We start from the raw sequence: 12,336 nt of genomic DNA on the forward strand, positions 1-12,336 counted from the left end.
AGTCAATGGGGAAGCCAGCAGGAAATTGGAAATCATAATCACATAGCGTTCTCTTCACTTAACAACCTGCACAGTCCTCATTTAATTACAACAACCGACCCTACTGGAATTTCCATTGCTAAGAGACATGACATCATGATTGCATTACTTAGCAACCGAGTTCCCAATTGCAATTGCCATTGTAATCCAAGGACTACCTGTACAGTGAAACAAAATGGACACTGCTGTAGCCATTGAGATTTTGTGTGAAAATGAGAGTATATTAAGGAAAGGAGATTACATCTAAGACAAGAGGGTGGTCAATTGCCTAAAAGGCTCTGCAAACTTAGATTCAGGCTTATAACCAATAGCAAGACCAAAGTGATATGCTATAATGATGCATATTGAACAGAAAAAGATGAAGATTTTTAAGTCTACAAGCAGACAGCTCTCCCTATATAAGGGTGGAATGATCAGTTGGGCAAGCAAACAGGAATATTTCCTTCAATCTTCCACCATGGTAAATAAATAACTGCAGCACAAGCATGCCATGAGATTATGTGACCACATAAACTGTTAATGGACGTAAGGATAGGTGAGCCAAAGCCTACAGAGTTCCTTGAGAACAATCAAGGAAGCATTAAATTCTTCTACAAAGAAAAAATTACAAAGTATATAGACTCAGGACTCATTCCATGGGACTGAAATACTGCCCACAAAAAAGATACGGATAGATATACTTTCTAAGCCCTCATTCTGAAGTAGTCCCAAAAGCCTTTGAAAGGGCATGGGAGTTGTGGATTGGTGCATATGCCAATAGGAAGTGGTGCTAGAGCTGTGAATCCAAAGGTTTTTCAGTATCTCATGACCTCTTAACTAGAAAGAGGCAGTGAAGTACAGGTAGGGAGCTAAGGATTTACTCAGTGTACCCTCCTTGTTTAACCATTCTAACTATCCTTGACTAATGATTGCTAATCTGAAGTATCTTCTTTCTGCCTTTCTTCCCAGGCATCCGGTCATGGAACATATGCTCTTGGATTTTTCTCCTGGTTGGATATAGTAGCTAGATGCTAAGTCTTGCCTCATCATCATCATAATTCTAGCCATTGTCTATCCACTGCAGGATGAAGGTCTTCTCCACATATTTCCAATCAATACGGTCCAGACAAGGGATTCTTAACACCCGCTGCCTTCATGCACGTCTTCCCACTGCCGTGAGTAGTAGCCCTAGAGCAGTGATGGCAAACCTTTTTTGGCTGCCATGCCAAAAGCAGGGGAAGCACGGGGGGGTCGTGCGCCGGTGTGCCACACCCATAATGCTATGCGCGTGTGCTCCCCAGCGATCAGCGACACCCCTCCTCCGCTTTTGCCTGTTTTTTTCGCCTTCCCCAGGCTCCAGAGGCTTTCTAGGAGCCTGGGGAGGGCGAAAACAGCCTCCCTGCCCCCCCCCGGACGCTCTCCGGAGGCCTCAGGAGCTTCCCTGAAGCCTCCAGAGGGCAAAACACGGACCTACAGGGAACCCAGAAGTTCAAGAATGGTGATTTCCAGTTTGTCCGTAGGGCCAATTTTCGACATCCAGAGCCTTCAGGGGCCACGAGGAGCTTCCCTGAAGGCTCCGGAGGGTGAAAAATGGCCCTACGAGCAAACTGGAAGTCCATTTATGAACTTCCAGTTTGCCCATAGGGCCGGTTTTTTGTGCTTTGGAGGCTTCAGGGAAGCCTCTGGAGGGTGAAAAACAGCCTCAAAAGAACGCCAAAGTAAATTGGCCAGCGCGCGCATGCCCACTGGCTAACTGACAGAGCAATGCCTCACGTGCCCTGACAAATGGCTCCACATGTCACCTGTGGCACGCAGGCCATAGGTTTGCCATCATGGCCCTAGAGCCTTCAGGGAATGAGGGCCATTTTTGAGGTTGTATTGACATGTTGAAGGAATAGACCATAATCTGCCACGCTGGTCCAATGCAGGTTGGCAGATGTGATTGGTGTTAGTCTGGGGTATCCATCATGGCCTGTTCACCTTGGGTGACCCTTTTGAACATAGCCCACAATTTTATTTACTTGCACAAGTCCCTTCACCTCATCATGGCCCCGATCATAGAAGGGGCTCCAATTACAGAAGGAGAAGTCTTGCCTAATCCCCATTAAATATTTCCTATGATTAAATCTCATTTATGTTATAGTTATAATATCTGGTTCACTAATCATTGGTCAGGTCAGATTCCACTCTTAGGTCGACTCTCATCTACACAGAGAATGGTACAGTCTTCCAACAATTTAATATATTTGGGAATGTAGAAGTCCTCTTATAAGAATTTATCAGATTCCTCTTTTAAACAGAATATTCTTCTTCCTCCATTTAACAAATTTAAATGAATTTTCCTGAAAAGAATGGCTACAAATGGTTACAGTAGGTCTTCTTTAGCTATAGACACTCCAGTGACTTGATTCTTTATTCAATGTCTTTCTATGGCTTTATTTGTTTCTCTGCCATTTTTATCATACAAAACTATTAAAAAATGTGAACATTTTAATAGGCCCTTTATTTTTTTTACTGTACTGACTGGATAATACACACATACCATCAATTTCTGTTAAACCGAAAGGATGGGTTTTCCATCCATCTTGACTTTTAGCTGGCATCACATCCACATGTCCATAAAAACATACAGTTGGTTTCTGTGTATCATCTCCCAACTTTGCCAGAATGACTGGAGGTAATGGAATATTCTGAGCATCAGACAGCTGTAGGAATATATGGAAACACAGTTAATGATAATTCAGTGAGTTTCTTAAGAAAGTAATAAGCAACAATTCTCTTCCTGGTGATATAAACTTGAAAGAATTTTTCTTAGATGTTGGTTTAGTTCCAGCTCAAGATTTTTTACATACAGATTTTTATATTTACCTACCCACCTACCTATCTCTCATCTATCTCTCATCTAGCTAGCTAGCTATGTAACATCTACTATATCTATCAATCATCTATCTATCTATCTTTCTATCTATCTTTCTATCTATCTATCTATCTATCTTTCTATCTATCATCTAGCTAACTATCTATCTATCATCTATCTCATCTATGTATCATCTATCTAACTATCATCTATCTATCTATCTATCATCTATCTCGTCTATGTATCATCTATCTATCATCTAGCTAACTATCTATCTATCATCTATCTCATCTATGTATCATCTATCTAACTATCATCTAGCTAACTATCTATCTATCATCTTCTCATCTATGTATCATCTATCTCATCTCTCTCATCTAGCTAGCTAGCTAGCTATGTATCATCTATCTATCTATCTATCTATCTATCATCTATCTATCTATCATCTATCTATCTATCATTATCTATCTATCTATCTATCTATCTATCTATCTATCTATCTATCATCATCATCTATCTATCTATCATCTATCATCTATCTATCTATCTATCTATCTATCTATCTATCATCTATCTATCTATCTATCTATCTATCTATCTATCTATCTATCTATCTATCTATCTATCAATCATCTATCTAATCTTCCACATTTCTTCTATCAGATTTTTTTGCTGCTATCTTGCTATTTGTCTAGACTCTAGATTTTTTATAAGCCAGATCTGATACACTATATTGCCAAAAGTATTTGCTCACCCATCCACATAATCAGACTCAGTTGTGAGCGAATACTTTTGGCAATATAGTGTAAGTCTACATTGATTCCATTGCACAAGCAGACATTCCTTTTATTTGTGCACAGTAGTCTTTTGATGGACACAAGGATCAGTACCTGTTGAATGCCCATTTCACTGAGTGTCACGGTAGCTCCTAAGTCTTCAAGACTGTCTGCAGCTATTTTGACCATTTCTATGACTTTTGCTCTTAGACGTGGCTGTTGAGAATCACTCTCTACAGCCACCCATTCCTTAAGTTTCTGAAAGGAAAGCCAAAGATAAAACTCATGTTATCATAGCAGTGTGTTACTGTTATCTATATGTTCATTGTTGCAAATCAGATCAAGGGAGGAAAATATCTGAACTATGTTTAAAATGTGGATTATGGTTCCATTTTATCTAGATACAGATTCTTGCAGAACCTGCTTCTTCCTACAACCATGTCACATTTGCCTAGAGATATATGTACCTTCTGCAATTATTCTAGTTCTCCTAGGGCAGTGATGGCGAACCTTTTTTGGCTCGCGTGCCACAAGTGGGGGGAGCGCAGGGGGGGGTCGAGTGCGGGCGTGCTGCACCCATAATGCAACGTGCGACCCCCCCAGTGTGCATGCGCGCAAAACGCACGACCCCCCCATTTTTACATTTTTTTTGCCCTCCCCAGGCTCCAGGGGCTTTATAGGAGCCTGGGGAGGGCGAAAAGAGCCTCCCGACCCCCCGGAGGCCCTCCAGAGGCTTCAGGGACTGTCCGGAGGCTTCCCTGAAGCCTTCGGAGTGCTTAAAACCACCCTCCGAGCAAACCGGAAGTGACTTCCGGTTTGCTCAGAGGGTGGTTTTAAGCATTCCGAAGGCTTCAGGGACGGTCCCTGAAGCCTCCAGGGGGGCGGGGGAGGCTGTTTTCGCCCTCCCCAGGCTCCTATAAAGCCTCTGGAGCCTGGGGAAGGCAAAAAATAGCTTTTAAAAAGGTGAACTCAGCTGGCCAGCGTGCGCCACTTGTGGCACGCGTGCCATAGGTTCGCCATCACGGTCCTAGGGAATCAAACATATTATCCAATTTTTGTCTAAAATGAGGATTTCTGCATATATACACTATAATTTGTGCATTATATATGGAATATGTATATGTTGTGAGCCTGATGCAATTTTGTCAAAAGCTTTGTATATTTTCTTACACACAGTTTAATTAGAACATATTGTGCACTCTTAGCACATCATCATGTTTTGTGCTTTTAAATATCTAAAATGTAACTAATATACATAAGTCTTGTTTTGTTGTCTTATCTCGTCCTGTCTATAGGTGGGTTAAGTCTCCCTATCGAGAAGGAAAAGAGTTGAGAGACAGTATCTTGCCTACAGTTCATAGCAAAGGAGTGCCTTCCTGATTCATAGTTCTCATTATACTGTTGTAGCCATTCTGCTGCACCCGCTCTTAGAAATACATTAAGTTTCCCCAGGAAAGCTCATTAAAAATGACAGCACTTGGCAAGGCTTTACACAGGCAATCCATCTTTGTAAATTCTATTTCTTTCTAATTACTTCTAAGGGACTTGTCACCATGCAATCTGCCTTTTAAAAAAGAAGACGAATCAGAGAGGAATAACAGCAACAATAAGAATGTCCACCCACACAATCTTCTTGTCCTGAAATTTTGTTTGGAGGGGATAATTGCATTCACTCTGCATTGTGAGATAACTTTTCTCTTGGTTTTGCAGAAATGCCCAATGAATAATACAACTGCCATTATCTTATTTCGAAGGGCCAAAATCGATGTAGCAAGTTAGTTCTTGATTCTTTATTCACAACTCTGAAATGCTTTGTTGTCTGCCAAGAGCTTGGGAAGAACCTAATATTAGTAACAAAAGATGTGCTAAGGATTCTGAGCAAAACCTGGTTCCTCTCCCAATTTTCCCTGCTTGGGTTCTGATATTTTGGACTGGTTCTTCTACTGTTGGGGAGGCATTTAGTTCTGAGCCATAACTTAGAAATGGATTGTCTGGGAATCAATAAACTGAGCTCCCATCCAGACAAAAGGGGTTAGTTTCCCTGAGTAATCATGATAGTCTTTTTCTGAATAGTAGGCAGAACTTAGTGTTTGTTTCCTCTTTGAGAGCAGACATCATGATATCCTTGGACTAAGAGCAGTTAAAAGTTTACAGCCCAGGTCTATTTGTTTTGCATCTAGGAAGTGCTGGGGAAGTTTTCTTTAATGTTTCAATGTGGGAGGGTAGTTTTGCTTTTAAGAGGTTTAACTGTATCCGTTGCAAAGCTTAAAATGCTCATTTTACCTCTTAACAATCTCCTCCTCTCTTCAGATTCTTTTACTCTAGCGGGTTGTCGGGACAATAAATGGCTCACTGGCTGCAAATTGCCCATCGGTGATCAAAATAATTGAATTGACAATCGTGATATGCCACTCAACCCAACTTGGTCAATAAAGGCACAAATTGCCTCAGTGCCTACAGCATGTTTTCTAATCTGCTTCTAAACCGTTGCTATTTATGCTCATTTGGAATTGTTAATAATACCTTACCTATATTGATGGGTTGTTTTTGAAAGACCTTAAATGTCAAGTCTTCAAAAGAGTCAGCTTTGGCACTGTTATTGATTGCCATTACTCTGCTTTCCCATCAGCGATATAGCTTAAAGTGCAGATTTTAAAGTACCTTCTTCCATATTTATCTACCTAAGGCCTAGATTGTGCAAAGAGGCAAGGCAGGTGTCCACAAGAGGTGATTTCTCAATGTGGCATTCAACTTTGCAATGCCCTTTGTAGAGAAACTCTTGTAGACCCTTTTGAGCAATGTTCTTAAGGTCAGGCAGTGATCTTTTGATTCTCCAGGGTATTGTAATGGTTTTACATTGCCACCCTTTTTAATACTGCTCCTGGATTTACTCTGATTTTGTTTGTTGTTTTTATTTTTGCTTCTAGTTTTCTCTGAGTTTTATTATGTATTGTTCTTAAAGGTGAAGGTTCCCCTCGCACATAAAGTATGTGCTAGTCGTTCCCGACTCTAGGGGACAGTGCTCATCTCTGTTACAAAACCGAAGAGCCAGCACTGTCTTAAGACGTCCGTGGTGATGTGGCCGGCATGACTAAACACTGAAGGCCCATGGAACGCTGTTAACTTCCCACCAAAGGTGGTCCCTATTTTTCTACTTGCATGTTTACGTACTTTCAAACTGCTAGGTTGGCAGAAGCTGGGACGTAATGGGAGCTCACTCCATTATGCAGCACTAGGGAGTCGAACTGCCGAACTTTCTGATCAACAAGCTCAGCGACTTAGCCACTGAGCCACTGCATCCCTATGTATCGTTCTTACAATTGCTTAAAGTGCTGAGCATTTATGGGAGTGTCCCTTTTCTACCTGTACTGGGTTTGGATAAGGATGGGGAGACTCCCGTACATCCACCCTCACCTTGGTAACTTTGGACTACTCATTGTCTCTCACCACCCTCACCCTCATAACACTGTTATAGTGAAGGTGCAACTGGATTTGCATGTCTATCATCAGTGGAAAAAACTTAGGATATAAATCTAATAAATATATATGTATACCACCCTTTTTATAAAACAAGCAAAAAGTAGAATGAACTAACAATCAATAAAACACCTTTGCATAAAGTATGAAACCATTGAAGCAGACATTCCTTTATTGATCCGGATAGTGAAGATACTGCATCATGAATCTCATCTCCCAATCAGTATGAATACTCTTTGCACTGTAGTTCAAACTAGCAATCTGTGGCCATTGGCATGCCAATAACATTAATCTAATTAACTCTTAACTTAACTCCAAGTTAAGACAGACAGACTTGGGTTGCACTTAGTTAGCAAAACTCACAATCACTGCATTTCTACCTGAACAAATTCATCCTGATGTTCATCAATGTAGTTGAAAAGCTGCTCCTCCAGGGATAAGGAATTGGAAAATAAGGAATTGCCCACTCCAAAGGGCAGCATGATAAGGGAGATATAGAATATCTGCAGGTTACAAAAACAGGGTTAAGGGTCTTTAAAAAAAATCTTCAGAATTATACAAGATGAAATGATCGCTTAAGTGTTTTATAGCCCATCATTTATAAGTAATAAATAAGCCGACAAAGTGGAAAATAAATGTTTGCATAAAATGAGATTTTAAAAAGTAAATCAAACCATTTAATGGTACTTAAACGTAATGACACCCTGCAAAAATAAAAACAATGTACCAGATCTGGAATTTCCCGCTTGATAGTGATGGAGAACCTTTTGGGCTCAAAAATTCAGAAAATGCCTAATGTGACTTTGTTGTTGTGTCACGCGCACACATCCGAACAAAAGGGAAATAATGCTCTATCACCTCCCCACCCCAATCCAGGCCACTCTAAACAGGTGGCAAGCACTGAGGCTCAGTCAGATGCAAAGGACCAGGCCTTGACTTCAGCTCTAATATCACTGCTGCCACTCAAAAGAGGCCACCTCATGCTGTCACTGTAAGTGCAGAAGCCTTGGAGAACAGTGTAATTGCCTCATGGCCCAACACTCCCATGTTGGCTCCTGTAGACTGGTATCAACTGGAGGGGTTGTTAAAAGTTCTGCTCTCCAACTATTCATTAAAAATCCCTGGAGTGGGTGAGATTGAATTGCCCCCTCCCCCTTTGCTTTTCTGATCAGTCTGTCTGCTAGAATTCACTACTGGATCCTGTAATGCTAGTGAGAACCGGGGTGGATTATTTCAACATTTATTGAGGTATAGATCTAAATAAACAAAAATTGGAAAAAGACGTTCACGTCACACCTGATCCCAGCCTAACTACAAGTTCTTATATACTTTTCAGACGCAGTTTTGATCACTTAAGTACACAGGTTTGTCTGTAAAAAACAACAACCTGCTTATTACAGAATAAAACTAAGCACTATCTGGTTAGCATCAATTTCAGAATTATCTAGCATCCTTTAGATGCAGAGAGAAGAATGAGAATGGAAATATAGGAGGAATTAACAAAGAAATTTACCACATATTGCTGGCAGCATATTTGGTTACAGTCCAAGCGCCAGGTTAGCCGAGGATAATTGTACAAGATTTCCATCTTACTGGAGGGAGCATACAACCAGACAGGCAAAAAAAGATCAGAGGCCTGATTTGTGATAGAAATTTCTTTATCCAGCAGAAGAAGATGAAACACTTACTTTCTTATACATATTGTATGTGTGTGTGTCTCTTATAATATTACAAAACTATACAAGTCATCTTTTGATCCATAAGTCATGAATGCACCTTACCCAGAGACAACCCTTACAACAGTTAGTTAAGGTTCATTAACTGCTGCCTACCGTAAATGTTATCCACCTTATCTGTGAGTTGACAAAAAACAACACTGGCATGACATATGCCCATTGCTGATTGCTATCCCAGCTCTGTCACTTTTTATTGCAATTACTGCCAGTCCTGACTTCCATCCAGGGTAACGGTGACATAGCCTAATAAATATTACACACTTTGGGACTGCCGTTGGAGAGTGAGAGAAAATGGGGGAAATTACTGTTTAATCCTGCCCCAGCTAAAACTGATTAAACCCTGTTCCACTTGCAGGCTGCAGACAAGGTGAAGGCAACATCATGGGGACAGAGGATGCTATTGGGGCACATTTAGGAGGTGGTGAAGAGCATGTCATGACATCAGCAACAATTTAACCTATTTGGTAAGAAAATCAGCAACTGCAAAAATAGTTGAGGCTTAGGATTTGTGGTGCTTACAGGTGGCAGACACGTTATCAATCAAACAACATTGAACAGTGTCTTCACCTTTTCAGCCTACCTGCTGCTATGAGAAACAGTAAAAAAAAGGTAGGGTCTACAAATGGAAAATAGTATCCAGAGAGTTCATCCTATCCAATGTGACAGGGAGCACTGTTCATGATGGCAAACTGGCACACTGCAGCCAAAAACAGTGCTTGAATGCAGGGGGGCTGCCAAAATCTCTAAGTAAGGAGAGATTGCAGGTTTACTCATATATACTCTGCCAGCTATTTTTTTGTCAACAGACAACAGGAACTTCTTTTTGAGATTGGCTGTGAGTTGTGGGATTTCATTGTGTTAATGTCTTCTATATGGACTTTATGTTCAGCCAAGGCTCATCTCATAATCACTCTGGATTATTTTCCCTTTGGCTGATTTTTTTTAAAAGACTGAGAAACTTCAGACTGGCAAATCTTATTGAAATCATTAAGCAAGTCCCCTTCAATCCTTTAAAAATGTCTAACTACAAGTTTCAAGATTTGTAATAATTTTTTTACAGCAAAAGGATGGATATTGTTGCCTTTTGAAAGTTTTAAATGGATTATGGGCTCAAATGGATTCGATTTAAGACTTTGAAGATAATTCAAAGGATCCTTTCTCCAGAGAAAATCTTCTCGTTTCTACTTTGAAAGTGATGACTTTGAAGGCTGAACACTAGAGGATTCCAGATGGCTACCTTAAAATAAATGTTTGATGAAGGTCTTTGAGCTATTTAACTTTATAGTAGAATCAGAAGGTGTTACTGAAGAAGCACAAGCTCCACTGAATAAAACTAAATTGACTTGCAGAAGGATTTAAAAATTATAGTCTATAAGAATGAGATGGAAATAATGGCTTTACAAATGAATTTGGATGACTCAAATAACAAATCAGAAGAGCAATGTGGAGATATATATATATCTTGGATTTACAAAAAGGATTGGCTGGAATTGCCACATTGGAATTACAAAAGGGATCTTACAAAGATAAGAAGAATTCTGAGACAAAGAATAAAAAAGCAAGTGTTAGAATTTTCTTTGAGGAATTTAAAGATCATTGGGAGAAAGACTAGAAAATTGGTTTATTTGATCATAATGGGTTGTTATTTCCGGTGATGTCCAGAGCTTTTATGATTGGGATGGATGATGATGATTATTTCTGGTAATATTTTTTTCCAGAGTATTTGAAAAGAGGAAACAGGATCTCTTTAAACAGAAGGGAAGGATTACATCGGCTGTAATAAATACAATTTGTAATGTTTATGCTATTTTTGATCCTCTTAATGGACCTTTGCTGTTTAATATGGAGCTATGAGATTTTTAGAGACAGGTTTATAGAGAATGGAGGAGGTATGGAATGAAGAGGTTCTTGATTGGATTTTTAAGGGATAGCAATAAGTTGTTAATGTTGATTATACTTGCTGGGGAAGAAGGGGAGGAGTTTCTTCTATTTTTTTCTTTTTCTGCATTTTTTAAATTCTTATTTTTTAAAAACATATGTATTATTATCCAGTTGCATTTGTTTTATCTGTATCATGGGTGTCAAACTCGAGGCGTCACGTTGCTGTCAGGTGACATATCACGACTTTTTTTCCTTTGCGGAACTGGGGTGGGCGTGGCCTGCACTAGATGCATCTGGCCTGTGGGCCACCCCCTGATTATATAATATGTTTTATTTGAAGTGGTTTACAAGGCTATTGCTATTGCTGTTTATATGTTTTTATAGTGATGTTTTATGTATACAATATAATTATTTAAAAATAACTCATTTGGCAATTATTAGTTGCTAATAATATTAATAGTAAATGACAATACAATGTTTGTGGAGGACTAAGCAAGTTGATTGCTTTCCCTAAATGATCAGCCCAGTTCACAGGTTCCATTTTTTAAATTACGGCTTAACAAATATATTTTATTTATTTATTTGATTTATCAAACTTCTTGACCACACATCTCCCTTGTAGAGGGGCTCTGGGGGTGTGGGTGTACAATTTAATTAATATAATAAAACATTAAAAACTAAATAGTTTAGGATTGACTTTTTAAAAAAAAAACGTAAAACATTATAAAATTGCAAAAAAAAAAAAAAAAAAAAGGAAAGTTCCAAGATGGGAAGATTTGGAGCTTTTAATACAGGCAGGGGCAGGTAGGGGCATCTTAGGGGGCCAACCAGTTCCATGGTTATGTGGGCCCTCGTGTCCCCTACACAAGGCTACAACGCGGGGTTTTGACCCCTTTGCGGAAAGCCAAGTTAATCTGGTCACTGAAGCCTTACAGGAACTCATGGCTGTTCCAGACACCTCACCCTAACCCTGTCTGAGATTGACCCCCAAAAGAAACCTCATGAGCCAAGGAAATGCTTCCACACAGCCACCCTCAAACCCGGACTTCCCTGGAAGGAACCAGAGCCCACTTCCATCTGCTCAGCAAGGGCACCAGCTAAAGATGATGGAAACGGTGTCTGGCTGTGCCTGGGGGACGTCTGGCCAAGAGAGGCTCATTCTGGCTCATCTAGACAGGCTCTCCCCCCTTGAGGTGGCATTGCCAGGGCGAGGTGGGCCAATGGAGGACTTCGGCTGCCCAACTGGAGAGCAAGCGACGCGGCTGAGGTGGGCGACCTTCGACTCTTCTCCTTGGTGCTGGCATTTCTCAACGGGACGTCCAAGGAAGAAGGCGGAGGAAGCCCCTCGGAGAGATACTCGCAGGGAGGAGCCGAATACTTACAAGGCGCCGGCCAAGGGGGTCTACTCAAGAGGGCAATCTCCTCGGCGGCCACTCCGCCCTCCCTCGCCGCCAAACGCTTAAGGGCAGCCGGCTAGCCGGGCAGCTGTCAAGCCGCTTCTGCAAGCTCCGCGCTGGCTCGCTGACTCGCCCGCCCGCGATTGGCTCCTGTCTCTGGCTGAGCAATTTCAAGTGCCCGGGTGGAGGCTGAC

General features: G+C 40.8%; 1 protein-coding gene across 2 annotated transcripts in view; it reads right to left on the reverse strand.

The window, feature by feature from the left end:
- CNDP1 (carnosine dipeptidase 1) overlaps positions 1 to 12,336 on the reverse strand; it is a 29,600-nt gene extending 17,264 nt beyond the window's left edge. Inside the window, exons 1-5 of one of the 2 annotated variants that reach the window (XM_081953118.1) lie at positions 12,128 to 12,336; positions 8,642 to 8,720; positions 7,509 to 7,631; positions 3,766 to 3,909; positions 2,561 to 2,723 (exon numbers count right to left, since the gene is read on the reverse strand). In XM_081953118.1, coding sequence (XP_081809244.1) covers positions 2,561 to 2,723; positions 3,766 to 3,909; positions 7,509 to 7,631; positions 8,642 to 8,716 — 505 coding nt within the window. In that variant the 5' untranslated portion in view covers positions 8,717 to 8,720; positions 12,128 to 12,336. The remainder of the gene's footprint in view (positions 1 to 2,560; positions 2,724 to 3,765; positions 3,910 to 7,508; positions 7,632 to 8,641; positions 8,721 to 12,127) is intronic. The other variant, XM_081953119.1, reaches the window with a different exon arrangement.

The sequence above is a fragment of the Natrix helvetica genome, assembly GCF_964273705.1.
Source record: "Natrix helvetica genome assembly, chromosome: 4".
Classification (NCBI taxonomy): domain Eukaryota; kingdom Metazoa; phylum Chordata; class Lepidosauria; order Squamata; family Natricidae; genus Natrix; species Natrix helvetica.